This window comes from Nerophis lumbriciformis, linkage group LG39 (assembly GCF_033978685.3).
Source record: "Nerophis lumbriciformis linkage group LG39, RoL_Nlum_v2.1, whole genome shotgun sequence".
Classification (NCBI taxonomy): domain Eukaryota; kingdom Metazoa; phylum Chordata; class Actinopteri; order Syngnathiformes; family Syngnathidae; genus Nerophis; species Nerophis lumbriciformis.
In genome coordinates this window covers 15,392,540-15,413,374 of record NC_084586.2, presented here as the reverse complement: position 1 = coordinate 15,413,374, position 20,835 = coordinate 15,392,540, and the positions used below count along the sequence as shown (strand labels likewise).

Genomic DNA, 20,835 nt, shown 5'->3' with positions numbered 1-20,835 from the left:
TCATGAAACAGGCCTGTAGAGATGAAATAGTCTTGTGATTTTTTTCCCACACATACATATATATATATATATATATATACTGTATTTATATTTATATATATATATATATATATATATATAAAAAACTCACAACCCAGTGGGATATCAATAGTGAATGACTATGAGAAACCTTGGAGAGGACCGCAGATATATATGCATATATACACATACATACATATACACACATATATACAGTACATACATATATATATATATATATATATATATATATATATATATATATATATATATATATATATATATATATATGTATGTATGGAATGCTTGACTTGGTGAATTCTAGCTGTCAATATAGCGACCGGAAGAGCGAGACGGGGAGAAGAGGCGAGTGCTGAAAAGCGACCAGAGAAGGAGGTTTATTGAAAAATAAACAAAATCTCCAAACCGTCAAGCCCGTCATGTCCGTCATTGGTGGTCCGAGGAACCCGGAGGTGCGAGTCCTCCACACAAGGTTATTTCATGTCTAAAAGTCTTTCATAATTTAAAAAAATTATGTAGAAGCGACCCCCTTCCACCACGAAAGGGACAGGCGGTAGGAAATGGATGGATGGACGTAGAAGATTACTGTATTTCCATTTCTATATTTAAAAATACACAACTTTTTGTTCCTCGCCAGTTTTTGAATTTGACAAGAAGGTGACCATGCTTAGAACAACGCGACAAAAACAATAACCGTTAAGTTGCAAAAAAAACCTTTATTGTCCGTCTCATGTTCTCACTGACATTTTCACGCCTGCAGTCCTACGAAAAAGCGGCTTCCTACATATGGCCGCCCCTTTTGATACTCGCCTACACATTCAGACCGTGACCATGTGACTGGAGCCGCCGTTTATTCACCTGCGGGGAGGCCGACCCGGAATTATCATGCTTCATGTGTCGCCGAGGAAACGGCTAATAGTGCACCAATGTCCCTTTTGCTGCGTGTGTGTGTGTGTGTGTGTGTGTGTGTGTGTGTGTGTGTGTGTGCAGTAGGGAAGGTTTTTACACGGCCCCGTTCCCGGGTGAGTAATCACGTTGCAATGCAGTCTGCTGAAAATAATGGAAAGCGCCACCCTACATTGCAACTGGTCAAAGACATTTCAAGATATCCAACACTCTGCTGTCGTCTGGCGGCGATTCGTCACCTTTCGTGTGTCGGGTAAACGGCGACGAACGGGGGCCGTGTGAGTCCCCTTTCCTACCGTGAAACTGTAAACCTTTACAGATGTCACCTTTTCATCCACATTTGAGTAAACGACAGTGCTTTGCAACGAGTAAAATCACAAAAAACAGACAAGACTGAAAGCTTAACTAAAACAAAGAAAAACAAGGGGGAAAAAAACACGTCCCGTTACAATGGCAAAACTATAGCATCTAAATCAGGGGTGTGTAAACTTTTTTCCAGCCAGGGCCACATAAAAATATATATATTGATACTGATTGGGGGCGATTTGATACATTTTGTGACTTTAAAGGGGAACTGCACTTTTTTTTTTAATTTTGCCTATTTTTCACGATCATTATGAGAGACATAATAATAATAATTAAGCTGCAAGCAGCGATGGACCGACTTTGAGGGCTCATATCATCCAAACCGGAGCAGTAATTAAAACTCTTTCATCAACTTTTAATCAGAAGGGTTCAATCTCTCTCCTGTGCTAATTTGAAGCCGACACAACAAACGCGCTCAGAGGAGATAATGTTTGAAAAAAGGTGACTGTTTTTACACAACTTTTGTTTTGAAGGGGGAATTGCAAACTTCCTGATGATTTTTGCTGGGGGTTGTCAGTGTATGAATATATACGTATGTGTGTATATATAGGGGTAAGTGAGACCTACATAGAGGTTTTTGTTTCATGTCTCTACGACATTCCTACTGGGAGTTAGAGGCAGTTTTGTCTGTGTTTTCTTCCTAGGGGGCGCTAGAGCGCAATTTTGAGTTTTGGGGTTTGGTTTTTTGATTAGATCGCAATTTTCACCAGTCCTGATGTGTGTGTCCAATTTGGTGAGTTTTGAAGCATGTTAAGGGGGTCAAATTACAGCTCAAAGAGGCGGCGGTATAATAATAAAACGCTAGAAATTCAATAGGGTCCTCTGTCCCAAAGGGACTCGGTCCCTAATAATAACATAATAATCGCGCTTTTATTTCTGTTTCCATAGCAGCGCACTTCCCACTTCCGGCAACAACTTGTGTTCCTACTTCCAGAATCAGACACGAGTGTGTCTTCTACTCATGGCAGACTTGGTAACACACAACAAATTTGACTATTTTTTGGACAAATGAGGATTTGCAACCTCATATTTTTGAGGCTGAATATACCGAGGACGAACAGCTGCTTCTAGAAGCGAGCACTAGGTAAGAGTGAAACGTTGGACCAAGTTGAAGCCGAGAAAGTGGAGGTAAAATTTGGAACTTGGAGCCAACCTACTTCGACATAAATGGAGTGCTTACCCCAAAATTAACAGGAAACCAAACTGTCCATCGAGTGAGTCCCACTTTATATCGTCACGTGTGTATCATGACATGACATGGCTAGCTGTGTGCAAACAAAACATGAAATGTGGGCTAATACTTTACAGATACTGTAATATGATTGTTCATGTTTTCAGTCGCTACAAATTGGTGTTGTATCGCAGTGTTGTGCATTACACACGCAAACGCATTTTGTAGCTAGTTTATCTCTTGCCGTAGTTAGCTTTTACGGGTAACATCGTAGCACGCCAATGTCGCTACAGTTTGGTTATTATACAGGTTACGGAATGTAAATAAAGTATTGTTGACGGTTTTTGTTAGAATAATTGTAAGTTATCACAAAAACTTTGTGTTACATTGTGTGTCTGGTGAGAAGACAAAAGCCGTCTTTGAAACCTACCAAGAGAGAGGCTCGTAAAACTCCACTGTGTAGGGTGTTCTGTGTCTTTCATGTATGGTAATGAACAGAAAAGATATTGTTCTAACCCAAGGACTTCAAAGCGGAGAGAAGACAGGATCTGCCCAATTTCCAGACGACCTCTTTTTGAACCTCCTTTTTCAACTGTTTTACGAACGTCTTTTTGAACTCGTTTACGACCTTTTCGGAGAGAGTCACATAAAGAAGGAGGAGTACAATCTTTCGCCAGAGCGTGCTGAGATACTGTTCAGGGGTACAGTGTACAGGCGACTCTCCTCAATTGAGTCCAAATTGAATTATGTCCCTGTTTAATTCCTTGCCTCTTGTCTTGTTTAATAGATGTCATCAGTGTTTGAACCTGACAGTTTTCGAATGCATTTTTAAAGCGATTTATGAGGTAGAATTGATTGCTTCTATTAGCTGCATTGCTAGCCACCAAGCGGAAAAAGCGGAAAAAAACTAAAATATTTTGCGTTCTTGTCTCTCATACTGATTGTGAACGACAAGCAAAACACTCCAAACAAGTGCAGTTCCCCTTTATAGATGCTAAAACCAATCCAAAGTATGTCAACTTAAGCTAAGCTAACTTGCCTTCGCTTTGTGTTATGGGTATGTGTAATATCTCGTTTCTACCTTATTAGTCAGCGTGGGAATCTTTCAACACCTTTTGCTTTTTATCCGATTAAGACTCTTCGGGTGACGATGCGATTCAGAACGGATTCTCAATTAAAACCGATTCTCGATTTAAACTGATTCTCGCAATGTATAGTTTGTAGGAGTGTCAAAAAAATAATCAATTACTGACTGAATTGCAATTCTCATTTGTATTTTCTTAACCAATTAAAAAAAAAAATCTAAAATTGATTTAAAACAAAAAAATCAAATCATGCAAACTCCACACAGAAAGACCCCGAGCCCGGGGATCGAACCCAGGACCTTCTAACTGTGAGGCACGAGCCCTAAACAGTGCTCCACCACGCCGCCCTGTCACCAATAATAGTATGTTTCCGAGACATGTGAGTGATACATGAGGATTTAAACTTGAAATTATTTGTACAACCTTTCACTGGACAACTCACAACATGGCCTTCTGCAACATGTGAGCTATTCAAAATGAGCCTTAAATGCTTTCGTAACCGGAATATGTTCCAAGCGGCTATTTAACAGTAAATATGACAGATTTTTTTTACGGTATAAAACTGGCACATAATGTTATTAAAGAAGTAAATGATTTTGAATTGTGTGAATCAAGAATCAAATTTTTACCCTGAAATATCGAATCGAATCGTGTGCTGCCCGAAGTTTCACAGCCGTAATAATTTGGTCTAATAATTGTAACGAAACATGTTCAAAACAGGTTACAGATGGCTTAAAAAAAAAAAATTGTTTTAATTTATAATTATTCAATAAAAATAAAAAAATCTAAACTTTTTTTTAGAATTGAATATTAATTGGTTATTAATTGATTAATTAATTATGAATTAATTAATATTAATCGGTATGGATAATAATCTCAATTTGTTTTTGTGCACCCCTATTCATAAGTATTGATCTTTTTAAAAATGCATAATTATTTATTAAAAGAAAAGAAAAAGAAAAAATTTTACTTTTTCTAAAATTTTGAAAATTATGAATCGATTCAGAATCCGGATCCATAAGAATCCTAGTTTTTTTGTGCACCCCTATTCAGAAGTATTGAATAGTTTTTAGAATATGCCAAAGCTGCGATCCAATAAGGCCCCCGTACCGCACATTGCACACCCCTAAATCCAAATGTATTTAAAGTTCATTGCTGTGCTGCAATAATAATAATAATAATAACACTGACATGCTCAGACGCGTGTTGGATGGCATTCCAGTTAACATGAGAGCGCCTCCTTCTGGGAGACAATGGTCCTACATTCTTTTCATTGGTCCAAGTCTCTGTTTCCACTTCACATTCAGCAGAGGTGAGTGGAGGACGCATGCGAGGGAGGCGGGGCCTCCAGGGAGGGAGATTAGTAATAATAATAAGAACGTTCCAGCAGGCACAAGACATTGATACAAGGTTGATTATACATGCATGTCCTTTAAAACTGACTTTGAAACAACGTTGGAAAATAGTTGTATTCGTAAATTGAGACAACGGTGATCTTCAACGCTAGATCCACGCTGTTGGTTGGGATAATGACCAAATTTCAATGGTCAAATCAATGTCACAACCTGACATTGAATAAATGTTGTTAAAAAGCATGTTGTTTTAATGTTGTAGAATATTGTTTGGGAAATGACCAAAATTCAATAGTCAAATCAAAGTCAGAAGCTGACATTGATTAAACGTAGTCAAAAAGCATGTTGTTTCAATGTTGTGTTTGTGTTGTCGAATATTGGTTGGGAAATGACCAAAATTCAATGGTCAAATCAACGTTAGAACCCAACATTGATTAAATGTCGTCAAAAAGCATGTTTTTTCAATGTTATGGTTGAGTTGTAGGATAAAGGTTGGGAAAAGACCAAAATTCAATGGTCAAATCAACGTCAGAACCTAATATCGATTAAATGTCGTCAAAAAGCATGTTGTTTCAACGTTATGTTTGAGTTGTAGGACATTGGTTGGGTTAATGACCAAAATTCAATGGTCAAATCAACGTCACAACTTGCCATTGAATAAACGTCGTCAAAAAGCATGTTGTTTCAACATTGTATTTGTGTGGTAGAATATTGGTTGGGAAATGACCAAAATTCAATGGTCAAATCAACGTTAGAACCCAACATTGATTAAACGTCGTCAAAAAGGATGTTGTTTCAATGTTATGTTTGAGTTGTAGGATATTGTTTGGGAAATGACAAAAATTCAAAGTAAAATCCACGTTAGAACCCAACATTGATTAAACGTCGTCAAAAAGCATGTTGTTTCAACGTTGGATTTGTGGTGTCAAATATTGGTTGGGAAATGACCAAAATTCAATGGTCAAACCAACGCCAGAACCCAATATTGATTAAACGTCGTCAAAACTCATGTTGTTTTAACGTTATGTTTGAGTTGTAGGATATTGGCTAGGAAATGACCAAAATTCAATGGTCAGATCAACGTTAGAACCCAACATTGATTGAACGTCGTCAAAAAGCATGTTGTTTCAATGTTGTTTCAGTTGTAGGATATTGTTTGGGAAATGACCAAAATTCAATGGTCAAATCAACGTCAGAATCCAACATTGATAACATTTTGTCAAAAAGCATGTTTTTTCAATGTTATGTTTGAGTTGTAGGATATTGGTTGGGAAATTACCAAAATTCAATGGTCAGATCAACGTTAGAACCCAGCATTGATTAAACGTTGTCAAAAAGCATGTTGTTTCAATGTTGTATTTGTGTTGTCGAAAATTGGCAGGGAAATGACCAAAATTCAATGGTCAAATCAACGTCAGAACCCAATATCGTTTAAACGTCATCAAAAAGCATGTTGTTTCAACGTTATGTTTGAGTTGTAGGATAAAGGTTGGTAAATGACCAAAATTCAATGGTCAGATCAACGTTAGAATCCAACATTGATTAAATGTCGTCAAAAAGCATGTTTTTTCAACGTTATGTTGGAGTTGTAGGATAAAGGTTGGGAAATGACCAAAATTCAATGGTCAAATCAACATCAGAACCCAATATCGATTAAACGTCATCAAAAAGCATGTTGTTTCAACTTTATGTTTGAGTTGTAGGATATTGGTTGGGAAATGACCAAAATTCAATGGTCAAGTCAACGACAGAACCCAACATTGATTAAACGTCATCAAAAAGCATGTTGTTTCAACGTTATGTTTGAGTTGTAGGATATTGTTTGGGAAATGACCAAAATTCAATGGTCAAATCAACATCAAAACCCAACATTGATTAAATGTCATCAAAAAGCATGTTGTTTCAATGTTATGTTTGAGTTGTAGGATAAAGGTTGGGAAATTACCAAAATTCAACGGTCAAATCAACATCAGAACCCAATATTGATTAAACGTCGTCAAAAAGCATGTTGTTTCAACGTTATGTTTGAGTTGTAGGATATTGGCTGGGAAATGACCAAAATTCAATGGTCAAATCAACGTCAGAACCCGACATTGATTAAACGTAGTCAAAAAGCATGTTGTTTCAACGTTATGTTTGAGTTGTAAGATATTGGTTGGGAAATTACAAAAATTCAATGTAAAATCCACGTTAGAACACAACATTGATTAAACGCCATCAAAAAGCATGTTGTTTCAACGTTATGTTTGTGTTGTCGAATATTGGTTGGGAAATGACCAAAATTCAATGGTCAAACCAACGCCAGAACCCAATATTGATTAAATGTCGTCAAAAAGCATGTTGTTTCTACGCTATGTTTGAGTTGTAGGACATTGGTTAGGAAATGACCAAAATTCAATGGTCAGATCAATGTTAGAACCCAACATTGATTGAACGTCGTCAAAAAGCATGTTGTTTCAACGTTATGTTTGAGTTGTAGGATATTGTTTGGGATATGACCAAACTTCAATGGTCAAATCAACATCAGAACCCAACATTGATTAAATGTCGTCAAAAAGCATGTTTTTTCAATGTTATGTTTGAGTTGTAGGATAAATGTTGGGAAATGACTAAAATTCAATGGTCAAATCAACGGTAGAACCCAGCATTGATTAATCGTTGTCAAAAAGCATGTTGTTTCATTGTAGTATTTGTGGTGTCAAATATTGGTTGGGAAATGACCAAAATTCAATGGTCAAACCAACGCCAGAACCCAATATTGATTAAACGTCGTCAAAAAGCATGTTGTTTCTACGTTATGTTTGAGTTGTAGGATATTGGTTAGGAAATGACCAAAATTCAATGGTCAGATCAACGTTAGAACCCAACATTGATTAAACGTCGTCAAAAAGCATGTTGTTTTAACGTTATGTTTGAGTTGCAGGATATTGGCTAGGAAATGACCAAAATTCAATGGTCAAATCAACGGTAGAACCCAACATTGATTAAACGTAGTCAAAAAGCATGTTGTTTCATTGTAGTATTTGTGGTGTCAAATATTGGTTGGGAAATGACCAAAATTCAATGGTCAAACCAACGCCAGAACCCAATATTGATTAAACGTCGTCAAAAAGCATGTTGTTTCAACGTTATGTTTGAGTTGTAGGATATTGGCTAGGAAATGACCAAAATTCAATGGTCAAATCAACGTTAGAACCCAACATTGATTAAACGTCGTCAAAAAGCATGTTGTTTCAACGTTGTATTTGTGTGGTAGAATATTGGCTGGGAAATGACCAAAATTCAATGGTCAAATCAACGTTAGAACCCAACATTGATTAAATGTCGTCAAAAAGCATGTTTTTTCAATGTTATCTTTGAGTTGTAGGATATTGGTTAGGAAATTACCAAAATTCAATGGTCAGATCGACGTTACAACCCAACATTGATTAAACGTCGTCAAAAAGCATGTTGTTTCAATGTTATGTTTGAGTTGTAGGATAAATGTTGGGAAATGACCAAAATTCAATGGTCAAATCCACGTTGGAACCCAACATTGATTAAACGCCATCAAAAAGCATGTTGTTTCAATGTTGTGTTTGAGTTGTAGGATAAATGTTGGGAAATGACAAAAATTCAATGTAAAATCCACGTTAGAACCCAACATTGATTAAACGTTGTAAAAAAAACAAGCATGTTGTTTCAACGTTGGATTTGTGGTGTCAAATATTGGTTGGGAAATGACCAAAATTCAATGGTCAAACCAATGCCAGAACCCAATATTGATTAAACGTCGTCAAAACTCATGTTGTTTTAACGTTATGTTTGAGTTGTAGGATATTGGTTAGGAAATGACCAAACTTCAATGGTCAGATCAACGTTAGAACCCAACATTGTCTAAACGTCGTCAAAAAGCATGTTGTTTCAACGTTATGTTTGAGTTGTAGGATATTGGTTAGGAAATGACCAAAATTCAATGGTCAGATCAACGTTAGAACCCAGCATTGATTAAACGTCGTCAAAAAGCATGTTGTTTCAATGTTGTATTTGTGTTGTCGAATATTGGCTGGGAAATGACCAAAATTCAATGGTCAAATCAACGTTAGAACCCAACATTGATTAAATGTCGTCAAAAAGCATGTTTTTTCAATGTTATCTTTGAGTTGTAGGATATTGGTTAGGAAATTACCAAAATTCAATGGTCAGATCGACGTTACAACCCAACATTGATTAAACGTCGTCAAAAAGCATGTTGTTTCAATGTTATGTTTGAGTTGTAGGATAAATGTTGGGAAATGACCAAAATTCAATGGTCAAATCCACGTTGGAACCCAACATTGATTAAACGCCATCAAAAAGCATGTTGTTTCAATGTTGTGTTTGAGTTGTAGGATAAATGTTGGGAAATGACAAAAATTCAATGTAAAATCCACGTTAGAACCCAACATTGATTAAACGTTGTAAAAAAAACAAGCATGTTGTTTCAACGTTGGATTTGTGGTGTCAAATATTGGTTGGGAAATGACCAAAATTCAATGGTCAAACCAATGCCAGAACCCAATATTGATTAAACGTCGTCAAAACTCATGTTGTTTTAACGTTATGTTTGAGTTGTAGGATATTGGTTAGGAAATGACCAAACTTCAATGGTCAGATCAACGTTAGAACCCAACATTGTCTAAACGTCGTCAAAAAGCATGTTGTTTCAACGTTATGTTTGAGTTGTAGGATATTGGTTAGGAAATGACCAAAATTCAATGGTCAGATCAACGTTAGAACCCAGCATTGATTAAACGTCGTCAAAAAGCATGTTGTTTCAATGTTGTATTTGTGTTGTCGAATATTGGCTGGGAAATGACCAAAATTCAATGGTCAAATCAACGTTAGAACCCAACATTGATTAAACGTCGTCAAAAAGCATGTTGTTTCAATGTTGTGTTTGAGTTGTAGGATATTGGCTGGGAAATGACCAAAATTCAATGTCAAATCCACGTTAGAACACAACATTGATTAAACGTCGTCAAAAAGCATGTTGTTTCAACGTTGGATTTGTGGTGTCAAATATTGGTTGGGAAATGACCAAAATTCAATGGTCAACTCAATGTTAGAACCCAACATTGATTAAATGTCGTCAAAAAGCATGTTTTTTCAATGTTATGTTTGAGTTGTAGGATAAAGGTTGGGAAATTACCAAAATTCAATGGTCAGATCAACGTTAGAACCCAGCATTGATTAATTGTCGTCAAAATTCATGTTTTTTCAACGTTGTATTTGTGGTGTCGAATATTGGTTGGGAAATGACCAAAATTCAATGGTCAAATCAACGGTAGAACCCAACATTGATTAAACGTCGTCAAAAAGCATGTTGTTTCAACGTTATGTTTGAGTTGTAGGATATTGGTTGGGAAATGACCAAAATTCAATGTAAAATCCACGTTAGAACCCAACATTGATTAAACGTCGTCAAAAAGCATGTTGTTTCAACGTTGGATTTGTGGTGTCGAATATTGGTTGGGAAATGACCAAAATTCAATGGTCAAATCAACGTCAGAACCCAACATTGATTAAACGTCGTCAAAAAGCATGTTGTTTCAATGTTGTGTTTGAGTTGTAGGATAAAGGTGGGTAAATGACCAAAATTCAACGGTCAAATCAACGTCAGAACCCAACATTGATTAAACGTCGTCAAAAAGCATGTTGTTTCAATGTTGTGTTTGAGTTGCTCAACGTCAGGACCTAATCCAACAAGTTCTCAACGTTGTTTCAATGTGGTGTGCCCGCTGGGAAAGGTGAGTGCAGGTGACAGTAGCCCCCGACTGATTGGCTGGTGGTACTGAAGGAGTGTCACAACACCGGGTTAGTAAGACCTACGGGTAATAAATAAAAACTGGAGAAAAAAGAAACATATAAAAGTGCTCGGACAAGCGAGAAGTTTTCTTCACCGTGTCTCCAAGGAGAGAAGGTGTGGTTCCCTGTTCAGTCCTTATCCAGCGATGCAGCACTGAGTAAGTAGGAAGTGCCAGTAGGGTGTGTGTGTGTGTGTGTGTGTGTGTGTGTGTGTGTGTGTGTGTGTGCGTGCGCTACACAACGAGGTGTCCGCGGCGGGGCTGTTTGGGACTCTCCCGGTTCTCGACCCCTTGTTCCTCTCGGTTGCTGGTGGAGGTGTGGTGGTGGTGGGGCTCCGAAACCGGCCTGTAGCCTCCGAGGTACATGAGACCTGAACCAAAGACGACATAAATACAAGGGACATTTGTAAATATATCACATATTATGGTTGAAAATAACCCATACATGCAAACGTTTCAATTCACAAACTATTAAATATGCTTCCTTCATAGTGTGTCCCCGAGTTTCTTAACATGGAGATATTCTCACTACTTTTCTTTTGTCGAGCACAAAGAAAAGAACATTTTTAGTTAAATGTAAGTTGTGTCTTGGATCAAAGATCCTATCTACTGGCCAAAACAGCAATTCAAATCTGCTGAAACAGCTACAAAAGCAACATGCTTCGACAAAGCTAGTAAAGAGAGACACACTTCACCTCCACCTCCAACGGCGGCTGGATTTTAACGGAGGGACTGCTAGCCAGGACAACATTGATAGAGCCATTGCAGCGTATGTGCTAGAAGACATGCAGGCTATTTCTACAGTGGAGTCACCCGCTTTCAGGCAGCTGGACACAGTGGACAGTGAGTACATAAACATGGAAAGCAAGCTAAAGAAGACACTCCAAACTCTGCCTCTGCTCATCATTCAGCACTGAAGGTACACACACTCTGTCAATTCTCTTATATACTCTTTCATTCTAAACTTCACTCTAAATGTATAGACTATAAAGTTCACAAACATAAAGAGGGATCCTAGTGAGCCAGGCCAATCTTTCCTTATCTCTAAACTAAAACTGGGGAAATGCGTAGAGTGTTCTGGGCTTCAGTACAGTGTCGATCTCATGAAGACATGATTTTATTTCCGAATTCCTTGAGAGAAAAAAAATGCCTGATTAGGCTTTGTGTATTTCATGTGTGCCTTCCTTGCTTTACAGCTATGTTGTTATTATGCTGTTTGTTACTTGGGTATGGTATGTTGCAGCTATTTGAAATAGTTGTGTCAATGTGTTCTGGCCTGAAACAAATTGGTCCTTTGAAACGTATCTTTGTCTTTGTGTGTTGTATGTAGAGCACATTGCTTAGCAGAGTTCAGTGATGCAAATGCATGTCAAGTTGATCAACACATTGTATTATTCTCCAGTGCAATAACAGTACTGAAATGAAGGCTAAAAGGGCATTAATGGGAGCCTTAAAGGGGAACATTATCACAATTTCAGAAGGGTTAAAACCATTAAAAATCAGTTCCCAGTGGCTTATTATATTTTTCGAAGTTATTTTCAAAATTTTACCCATCACGCAATATCCCTAAAAAAAGCTTCAAAGTGCCTGATTTTAACCACCCGTCCATTTTCCTGTGACGTCACATAGTGAAGCCGACACAAACAAACATGGCGGAAAGAACAGCAAGCTATAGCGACGTTAGCTCGGATTCAGACTCGGATTTCAGCGGCTTAAGCGATTCAACAGATTACGCATGTATTGAAACGGATGGTTGTAGTGTGGAGGCAGGTAGCGAAAACGAAATTGAAGAAGAAACTGAAGCTACTGAGCCATATCGGTTTGAACCGTATGCAAGCGAAACCGACGAAAACGACACGGGAGAAAGCGAGGACGAATTCGGCGATCGCCTTCTAACCAACGATTGGTATGTGTTTGTTTGGCATTAAAGGAAACTAACAACTATGAACTAGGTTTACAGCATATGAAATACATTTGGCAACAACATGCACTTTGAGAGTGCAGACAGCCCAATTTTCATCAATTAATATATTCTGTAGACATACCCTCATCCGCGCTCTTTTCCTGAAAGCTGATCCATCCAGTTTTGGAGTTGATGTCAGCAGGCCAGGGAAGCTAGGGTAGATAGGGGGGTTTAGCTCGCTCGTCTGCGGGAACAAACTGCCGCCATTGCTTGCCGTGCTACCGAGGTCCTTTGTCCCTGAATTGCTCACACACTCCGGCAGATTCAACGGGGGTCTGGCGGCAGATTTCTTTGACTTTATCGTTGGAAATGCATCTGCTTTGAGTGTCGCAGGATATCCACACATTCTTGCCATCTCTGTCGTAGCATAGCTTTCTATGGCATCACATTAGTGCCAAAAATCCGAGCGCATAAAAACTGTTACCGCGCGCTGATTCTCCACTTCGTGCGCGCGCGACACCCTTTTGCGCGCGCGTAGTGCCTTTTTGCGCGCGCGGTGCCTTTTTGCGCGCGTGGGGTGCCTTTCTGCGCGCTCTCTGTGTACTCCTGGCATCTCTCCTCGCGCTGTCATGTTTCTTTTTGGCACTTTGGGGGCGGGTATGCTTAGACGGCCCCTCCTTTCTGATTGGCTCTGAGCATTTTTCATATGACCAATCATTCTCCAGCGTAGCAACGTTGTAGCCATCTTACCTCGGACATCTAGCCTCAATCATTACATTGATGTCAATGGTACATGTACTAATTAAATTACCATAACTTGCTCAATTTTCGACCAATTTACAAACGGTTTGCCTTGTTACAAATCTTATTACATGTAGATATGACATAGGATGCTGTACCTGTTGAAATTACCTCTTTCGCTTTAAAAAATAAAATGACTTAATTGTGCAACATAGTTGTGTAGGGTCAGTGTTAGTCAGTTCTCTGATTATTTTAAACTGTTTCAGAATACATTATTAAAAGCTATTTTTAACATTTTAAAAACAAAATTCAAAGATTATTTCATTAATTTTATGGCTGAATCAAAAGAAATTCCATAAATTAGAAAACAAATGTTCAAGAAGAAGTGAAATTATAAAATAATGTTATGGTTGGATGTTATTGCTGGTGGACCAGTTCTGGCTGAAAGATGTGATTATGGTGTTTGTTGTCTTATTATTTATTTGGGTCACATTTTGTATTACCCTGTATTGTGTTTATGTGGTATGAAATAACCTTCATCAGCACGCAACATTTTTTTATCCACTTCTTCCTCCGTAAATCTTGATACATATTGACGATGACCCGCCCTGCTATACTTCTGATTGGCTCTGAGCATTTTTCAGCATTTTTCGCCTGACCAATCAGAAAGAAGGGGCCGTCTAAGTATACCCGCCCCCAAAGTGACAAAAAGAAACATGACAGCGCGAGGAGAGATGCCAGGAGTACACAGAGAGCGCGCAGAAAGGCGCATAAAAACTGTTATCGCGCGCTGATTCTCCACTTCGTGCGCGCGCGCGACACCATTTTGCGCGCGTGTGGTGCCTTTCTGTGCGCGCGCGCAAAAAGGCACCGCGCGCGCACAGAAAGGCACCACGCGCGCGCAAAATGGTGTCGCGCGCGCGCGCACGAAGTGGAGAATCAGCGCGCGATAACAGTTTTTATGCGCTCGGATTTTTGGCACTAATGTGACGCCATAGCTTTCGTCAGTAAAGTGTGCGGAACAAACGTCCAATTTCTTGCCACTTTCGCATCTTTGGGCCACTGGTGCAACTTGAATCCGTCCCTGTTCGTGTTGTTACACCCTCCGACAACACACCGACGAGGCATGATGTCTCCAAGGTACGGAAAACAGTCGAAAAAACGGAAAATAACAGAGCTGATTTGTGACGTCACGTTGTGACGTCATCGCTCTGAGAGCGAATATTAGAAAGGCGTTTAATTCGCCAAAATTCACCCATTTAGAGTTCGGAAATCGGTTAAAAAAAAAAAGGTATTTTTTTTCTGCAACATCAAGGTATATATTGACGCTTACATAGGTCTGGTGATAATGTTCCCCTTTAAAAAAAAAAGAAGAAAAAAATAAGTAGCTAAATAGTTACTTTTCACAGTAACGCATTACTTTTTGGTGTAAGTAACTGAGTTAGTAACTGAGTTACTTTTGAAATAAAGTAACTAGTAACTGTAACTGGTTACTGGTTTTCAGTAACTAACCCAACACTGTTGAAGATCCATGTAAACCAGACCTGGGCATTCTGAGGCCAATCATAAATTACAAAATACATTTTTAAAAGTGTCTATGTCGAGTGCGCAATACAACGGTGCTGCTTTTGTTTTGAAAAGCGTTATTTGTATTACTTCCGTGTGGAGGTATGCTCGTGCGCCATTGTGAGTGAATGTGAACAGCGGCAATCACAAATTACAAAATAAATTAAATGCGTGCAATACAACTGTACTGCTTTTATTTTGAAAAGTGTTATTTATGGGCGTATGTCCGTGTGTAAACTGTGAGTGAAGGTGCACAGCGACAAGTGATGCCCGGTTACCCCCGAGACGCTAAAAAGAGAAAAGTTGATGACGAATGGCGTGTTTTCAACAAGACATGGACTGCCAAGTATTTCTTTACAGAAATTAAAGGTAAAGCCGTGTGCTTAATTTGTGGTACACATGTTGATGTGTTTAAAGAATATCATTTGAATAGCCACTACACGACGAAGCACGAGGAAAAATACCGGAATCTGTCTGATGAAGAGCGCGCAAGGGAGGCTGATGCGTTGATGGTAAAACTGCAAACCCAACAAGGACTTGTTGCCAAATTTCACACCCCCAGAGATGCAGCCGTCAGGACAAGTTTCGTCATTTCTCACAAAATCGCCAGAAAAAGTAAGGCGTTTTCTGACGGAGAGTTTATTAAGGAGTGCTTATTGGACTCTGTTGTGCTAATAGGGGCGCATTTGAGAACGTGTCACTCTCCCGACGCACTGTAACGAGGCGGGTTGAGGCCATCGCTGGAAACTTGGAGCTTCATCTGAAGAACAGAACGGCCGAATTTGACTGTTTTTCGCTGGCTTTGGATAAGAGCTGCGATGTACGTGACACCGCCCAGCTGCTCATCTTCTTACGTGGGATAACTGCCATACTTGCCAACCCTCCCGGATTTTCCGGGAGACTCCCGAAATTCAGCGCCTCTCCCGAAAACCTCCCGGGACAAATTTTCTCCCGAAAATCTTCCGAAATTCAGGCGGAGCTGGAGGCCACGCCCCCTCCAGCTCCATGCGGACCTGAGTGACGTGTTGACAGCCTGTTCACACGTCCGCTTTCCCACAATATAAACAGCTAATGATCGAGGGCGAGTTCTTGGTTTCTTATGTGGGTTTATTGTTAGGCAGTTTCATTAACGTCCTCCCAGCGCGGTAACAACACACAACAACAGCAGTCAAGTTTTCGTCCCCCGTAAAGCAGTTCGTCTGCCATAAACAGCAATGTTGTGACACTTTTAAACAGGACAATACTGCCATCTACTGTACATGCATATGTGACCCACCCATAATGTGTCACATTTTTGTGTTGATTTATTTATTTTATTTTGTGGTTTGAATTCGTTTTTGGAACTGTCATTACACATTTATCAGTATTCACATTGGTCAGTAGGGGGCAGTAGGGCGTTTCTTCCCAATTGAATGCTATCACCTGCAGACCGGAAGTGTCTTGTCATTCTGATGAGCGCGACCAGTCTGTGAACAATTGAAACGTCCTGTGTGCTTTTTCCTCCTGTATAACAGGTTAGTTTTGGTGAATCAACTCACTGAATAATATCCATGTGATCTTTATAAGTTTAAGTACACATTCTGATGGTGGAGCCTAACTCTAAAGTGTTTGTGAGTTGTAGTTTGTATTTGTGAATGAATCCAGTGCACAGCTGCAGTAATCAATACAAAAAGGCGACGTGAGTGCGCAATGTTTATGTAGGAACTTCTGATCCTAATTCAGACTCCCAAAATAGAGCTCCCGTTTTCTTATTGATTTTATAATGTATATTTGTGTGTGTGTTCTGAAATAGTGACAGAGAATAGAACAAGGATGGACAATTCAACCCTTAACTCAACAATGAGTAGATGAGTGTTATGTGTGTGTAAATGTGTAAATAAATGAACACTGAAATTCAAGTATTTCTTTTATTTATTTATTTATTTATATATATATATATATATATATATATATATATATATATATATATATATATATATATATATAGCTAGAATTTACTGAAAGTCAAGTATTTCTTATATATATATATCTCTTAACCACGCCCCCGCCCCAGCCCCGACCACACGCCCCCCACCCCCCACCTCCCGAAATCGGAGGTCTCAAGGTTGGCAAGTATGGATAACTGCAGACTTTCAAATCACGGAGTAGCTGGCAGCCATGCAGTCAATTAAAGAGACAACCACAGGTAATGACTTGTTCACATAGGTAAATGCGTGTTTGGACATGTTAGGATTGAAATGGGACAAGCTGGCAGGTGTGACAACAGATGGTTGTCCAAATCTGACGGGTAAAAATGTTGGACTTTTAAAGAGGATGCAGGATAAAGTGACAGAAATGGACATTTTTGCATTGTATTATACATCAGGAAGTGTTGTGTAAGACAGTGTTAAAAATAAAACCATCAAAAGCAATCTGCTTTTGTATAAAGTTAAGTTAGGTTAAATGAAATAATAATTATTATTATTATTTATCTTATGGTATATCAAAAATAATTTGAGCAAAATTTAATTGAAATATTGTCGGTGTGGCTCTCCAGCAGTGCTCGGGTTGCTCATGCGGCCCCCGGTAAAAATTAATTGCCCCCCCCCCCCCCCCCCGATGTAAACAAACTACGGTGAGTTCAAAGACCGCCAATATTAGTAGGACAAAACGGCGCTAGCCACATACTATCATCAGTGAAGCATGTTTAATATAAACAGTGGGATTTCTAACAATTAGGAAGGTTTGTGTCATGTTGTCGTCCTACAGCAGGGGTCGGCAACCTTTACCACTCAAAGAGCCATTTTGACCCGTTTCCACAAATTAAAGAAAACAATGGGAGCCACAAAACTCTTTTGAAATTTAAAATGAAATCAAAGCTGCAAGCAGCATTGGTCGGGCCCGCGTATTTGGCAGGTGCTAGTCCTAAGTGTCCCAATACTTTTGTCTACTTGTAGTCTGAAGTGTCCCAAGACTTTTGTCTAGTGTACCTACCTTGTCTGCATTGTGTGGGCACGTTGGTGCTTCCTGCTTTTAAGCAGCCATCTTAAAAAAACAGCAGCGCAGCAGCATCAGCGCAGCGGGTCTTTGAAGGGTCATAAAATCAAAACCGGAGCAGGTATTAAAACGCTGTTCTGTTATTTTATACACAAGGGTTTAATCTCTCTCCTGTGTTAGTTTGAAGCCGAAACGACAAACGCGCTCAGAGGAGATAGATTTTGAAGAAAGGTGACCGTTTTTTGCAAAGATTTTGTTTTGAAGGGGGAATAGCAAACTTCCTGTAGATTTTTGCTGGGGGGTGTCAATTTATGAAATGTAGGTCTAAGTGAGACCTACGAAGAGGTTTTTGTTTCATGTCTCTCCAACCTTCCCAGTGGGAGTTACAGGCAGTTTTGTCATTTTTTTCTTCCGAGGAGCAGTTTTTTCTCCGTTTTATTCAACAATTGCTCTAGAGCGCAATTTTTAAATTTGGGGTTAGGTTTTTTTATTAGATCGCAATTTTTGCCAGTCCTGATGTGTGCGTTCAGTTTGGTGAGTTTTGAAGCGTGTTAAGGGGGTCAAATTACAGCTCAAAGAGGCAAACTGTTTTTAGTACTTTTTTGTCTTGAAGGGGGAATTGCCAACTTCCTGTTGATTTTTGCCCGAGGATATACAATTATGAAAGGTAGGTCTAAGTCAGACCTACATAGAAGTTTTTGTTTCATGTCTCTCCGACCTTCCTAGTGGGAGTTACAGGCAGTCTAGTTTTTTTTTTCCTAGGGGGCGCTAGAGCGCAATTTTGAGTTTTGTGGTTCGGTTTTTTTTTTTAAAAAAGGCAATTTTCGCAGGTCCTGATGTGTGGGTCAAATATGGTGAATTTTGAAGCATGTTAAGTGGGTCAAATTACAGTTTAATGTGGCTGCGGAAGAATAAAGAATAAAACCTTACAAATTCAATAGGTCCTTATGTCCCATTGCATAAGAACTCCCTTTGGGAGTCCTTATACAATGGGCCATGCGGGCCCTAATAAAGAATAAAACCTTACAAATTCAATAGGTCCTTATGTCCCATTGCATAAGGACTCCCTTTGGGAGTCCTTATACAATGGGCCATGCGGGCCCTAATAACACTACATACAAAGTTTTTTTTTGCTTTGTGCTATGTATAAACCAGGGGTCTCAGACATGCGGCCCGCACCTTAATATGGAAATGTAATGTTAGTGCGGCCCGCGAGTTTTATATGAAGGGCACTTGACAGCGTCACACTTGCCAACCCTCCCGATTTTTCCGGTAGACTCCCGAATTTCAGGGAAACTATTCTCTCGAATGTATGCTGATTTTCACCCAAACAACAATAATAAGGGCGTGCCGTGATGTCACTACCTTTAGCGCCCTCTACGGCTTGAACAAACAGCTTGCCAGCCCAGTTACGTGTTATATGAGGCTTCTGCAGACACACATGAGTGAATGCAAGGCATACTTGGTTAACAGCCATACAGATCACACTGAGGGTGGCGATAAAAACAACTTTAACACTCTCACTAATATGCGCCACACTGTGAACCCACACCAAACAAGAATGACAAACACATTTCGGGAGAACATCCGCACCGTAACACAACATAAACACAACAGAACAAATACCCAGAACCCTTTGCAGCACTAACTCTTCAAGGTTGTGTTATGATCCGCTGCCCGGATCATATTTTTTGTTTACGTTTTCAAGAGACTTGTGTTTTTGGTTAGTTTTGGACTCCTTGAGTACCTGTTTTGTACACCTGAGTTTGTTTCCATGGCTGCTTATTATTTTCACCTGCCGCGTTTGTTCCCTACACGCACCTGTTTGTCATCACTGACATTATTATTTAAGTCTGTCCTCCCTGTCATTCGTTCTGGCTTCGTAGTTTGTTTTCATGCAACAGTTGACGACTTTTGTTTCCTGCTCTGAACCTGCTAGCTTCCACGCTAAACTCCCTTTTTGTTACCTTCTAGCTCCCATGCTAGCTCTTTTAGTTTTTGCCTTATGTGCTATGAGCACCCTTTTCTTTTTTCCAGTATAAGTTATATTTAAATAAATACTTTCTTACCTGCACGCTGTGTCTGACGCCCGTCTGCATTCCTGAAAGAACGAACCCCGCATCACAATGCGCCCCGGTCGTCACAGGTTGTTTGTTTTAAATATTTAAATGTTCTTTTTTTATTTGTTTAACAATTTTTTTAGGACATATCTGCTTTCTTAAAAAAAAAAAAACATTTTTATTTTTTTTATTTTTTTGAGGAACACGGTTGCCACAGTGGAGGACATATCTTCTCTCTTCTAATAAAACATATTTTTGAGTTATTTATAAATAATTTAAAAAAATATTTATATATTACATAACATATTTTTTGTTATTTATAAATTATTTTTGATCAAATATTAAATGTTATTTGTTATTTATTTTATAAACTTTTTTTAGGACTTATCTGCTTTCTTTAAAAAAAACTTTTTTCTTTTTTTTTTGAGGAACACGGTTGCCACGGTGGAGGACATATCTTCTCTCTTTTAAAAAAATATTTTTTAGTTATTGATAAATTTTTATTTTAAATATTGATAAATTACATAAAATATTTTTTGTTATTTATAAATAATTTAAAAAATATATTTAAATGTTTTTTTTGTTTTTTTTTAGGACATATCTGCGCTCTTAAAAAAACATTTGAAAAAAATAAATACATTTCAGGAACACAAGGGAGGGATTGTTGTTGCCACGGTGGTGGACATATCTTCTCTTTTTTTTTAAATATATTTTTTAGTTATTAATAAAAAACATTTTTTAATATTTATAAATTACATAAAATATATATATTTTTTATAAGTTATTTGTTTTAAATATTTAAATGTTAGTTTTTATTTATTTTATACATTTTTTTAGGACTTATC

At 38.5% G+C, this 20,835-nt stretch overlaps 1 protein-coding gene across 4 annotated transcripts in view; it reads right to left on the bottom strand.

The window, feature by feature from the left end:
• Positions 1-3,381: 3,381 nt before the first annotated feature.
• The window catches only part of rnf157 (ring finger protein 157), a 104,231-nt gene continuing 86,777 nt past the window's right edge, over positions 3,382-20,835 (bottom strand). For 3 of the 4 annotated variants that reach the window (XM_061931713.2, XM_061931715.2, XM_061931714.2), the window contains one exon: positions 3,382-11,115. In XM_061931713.2, coding sequence (XP_061787697.1) covers positions 10,979-11,115 — 137 coding nt within the window. In that variant the 3' untranslated portion in view covers positions 3,382-10,978. The remainder of the gene's footprint in view (positions 11,116-20,835) is intronic. The other variant, XM_061931717.2, reaches the window with a different exon arrangement.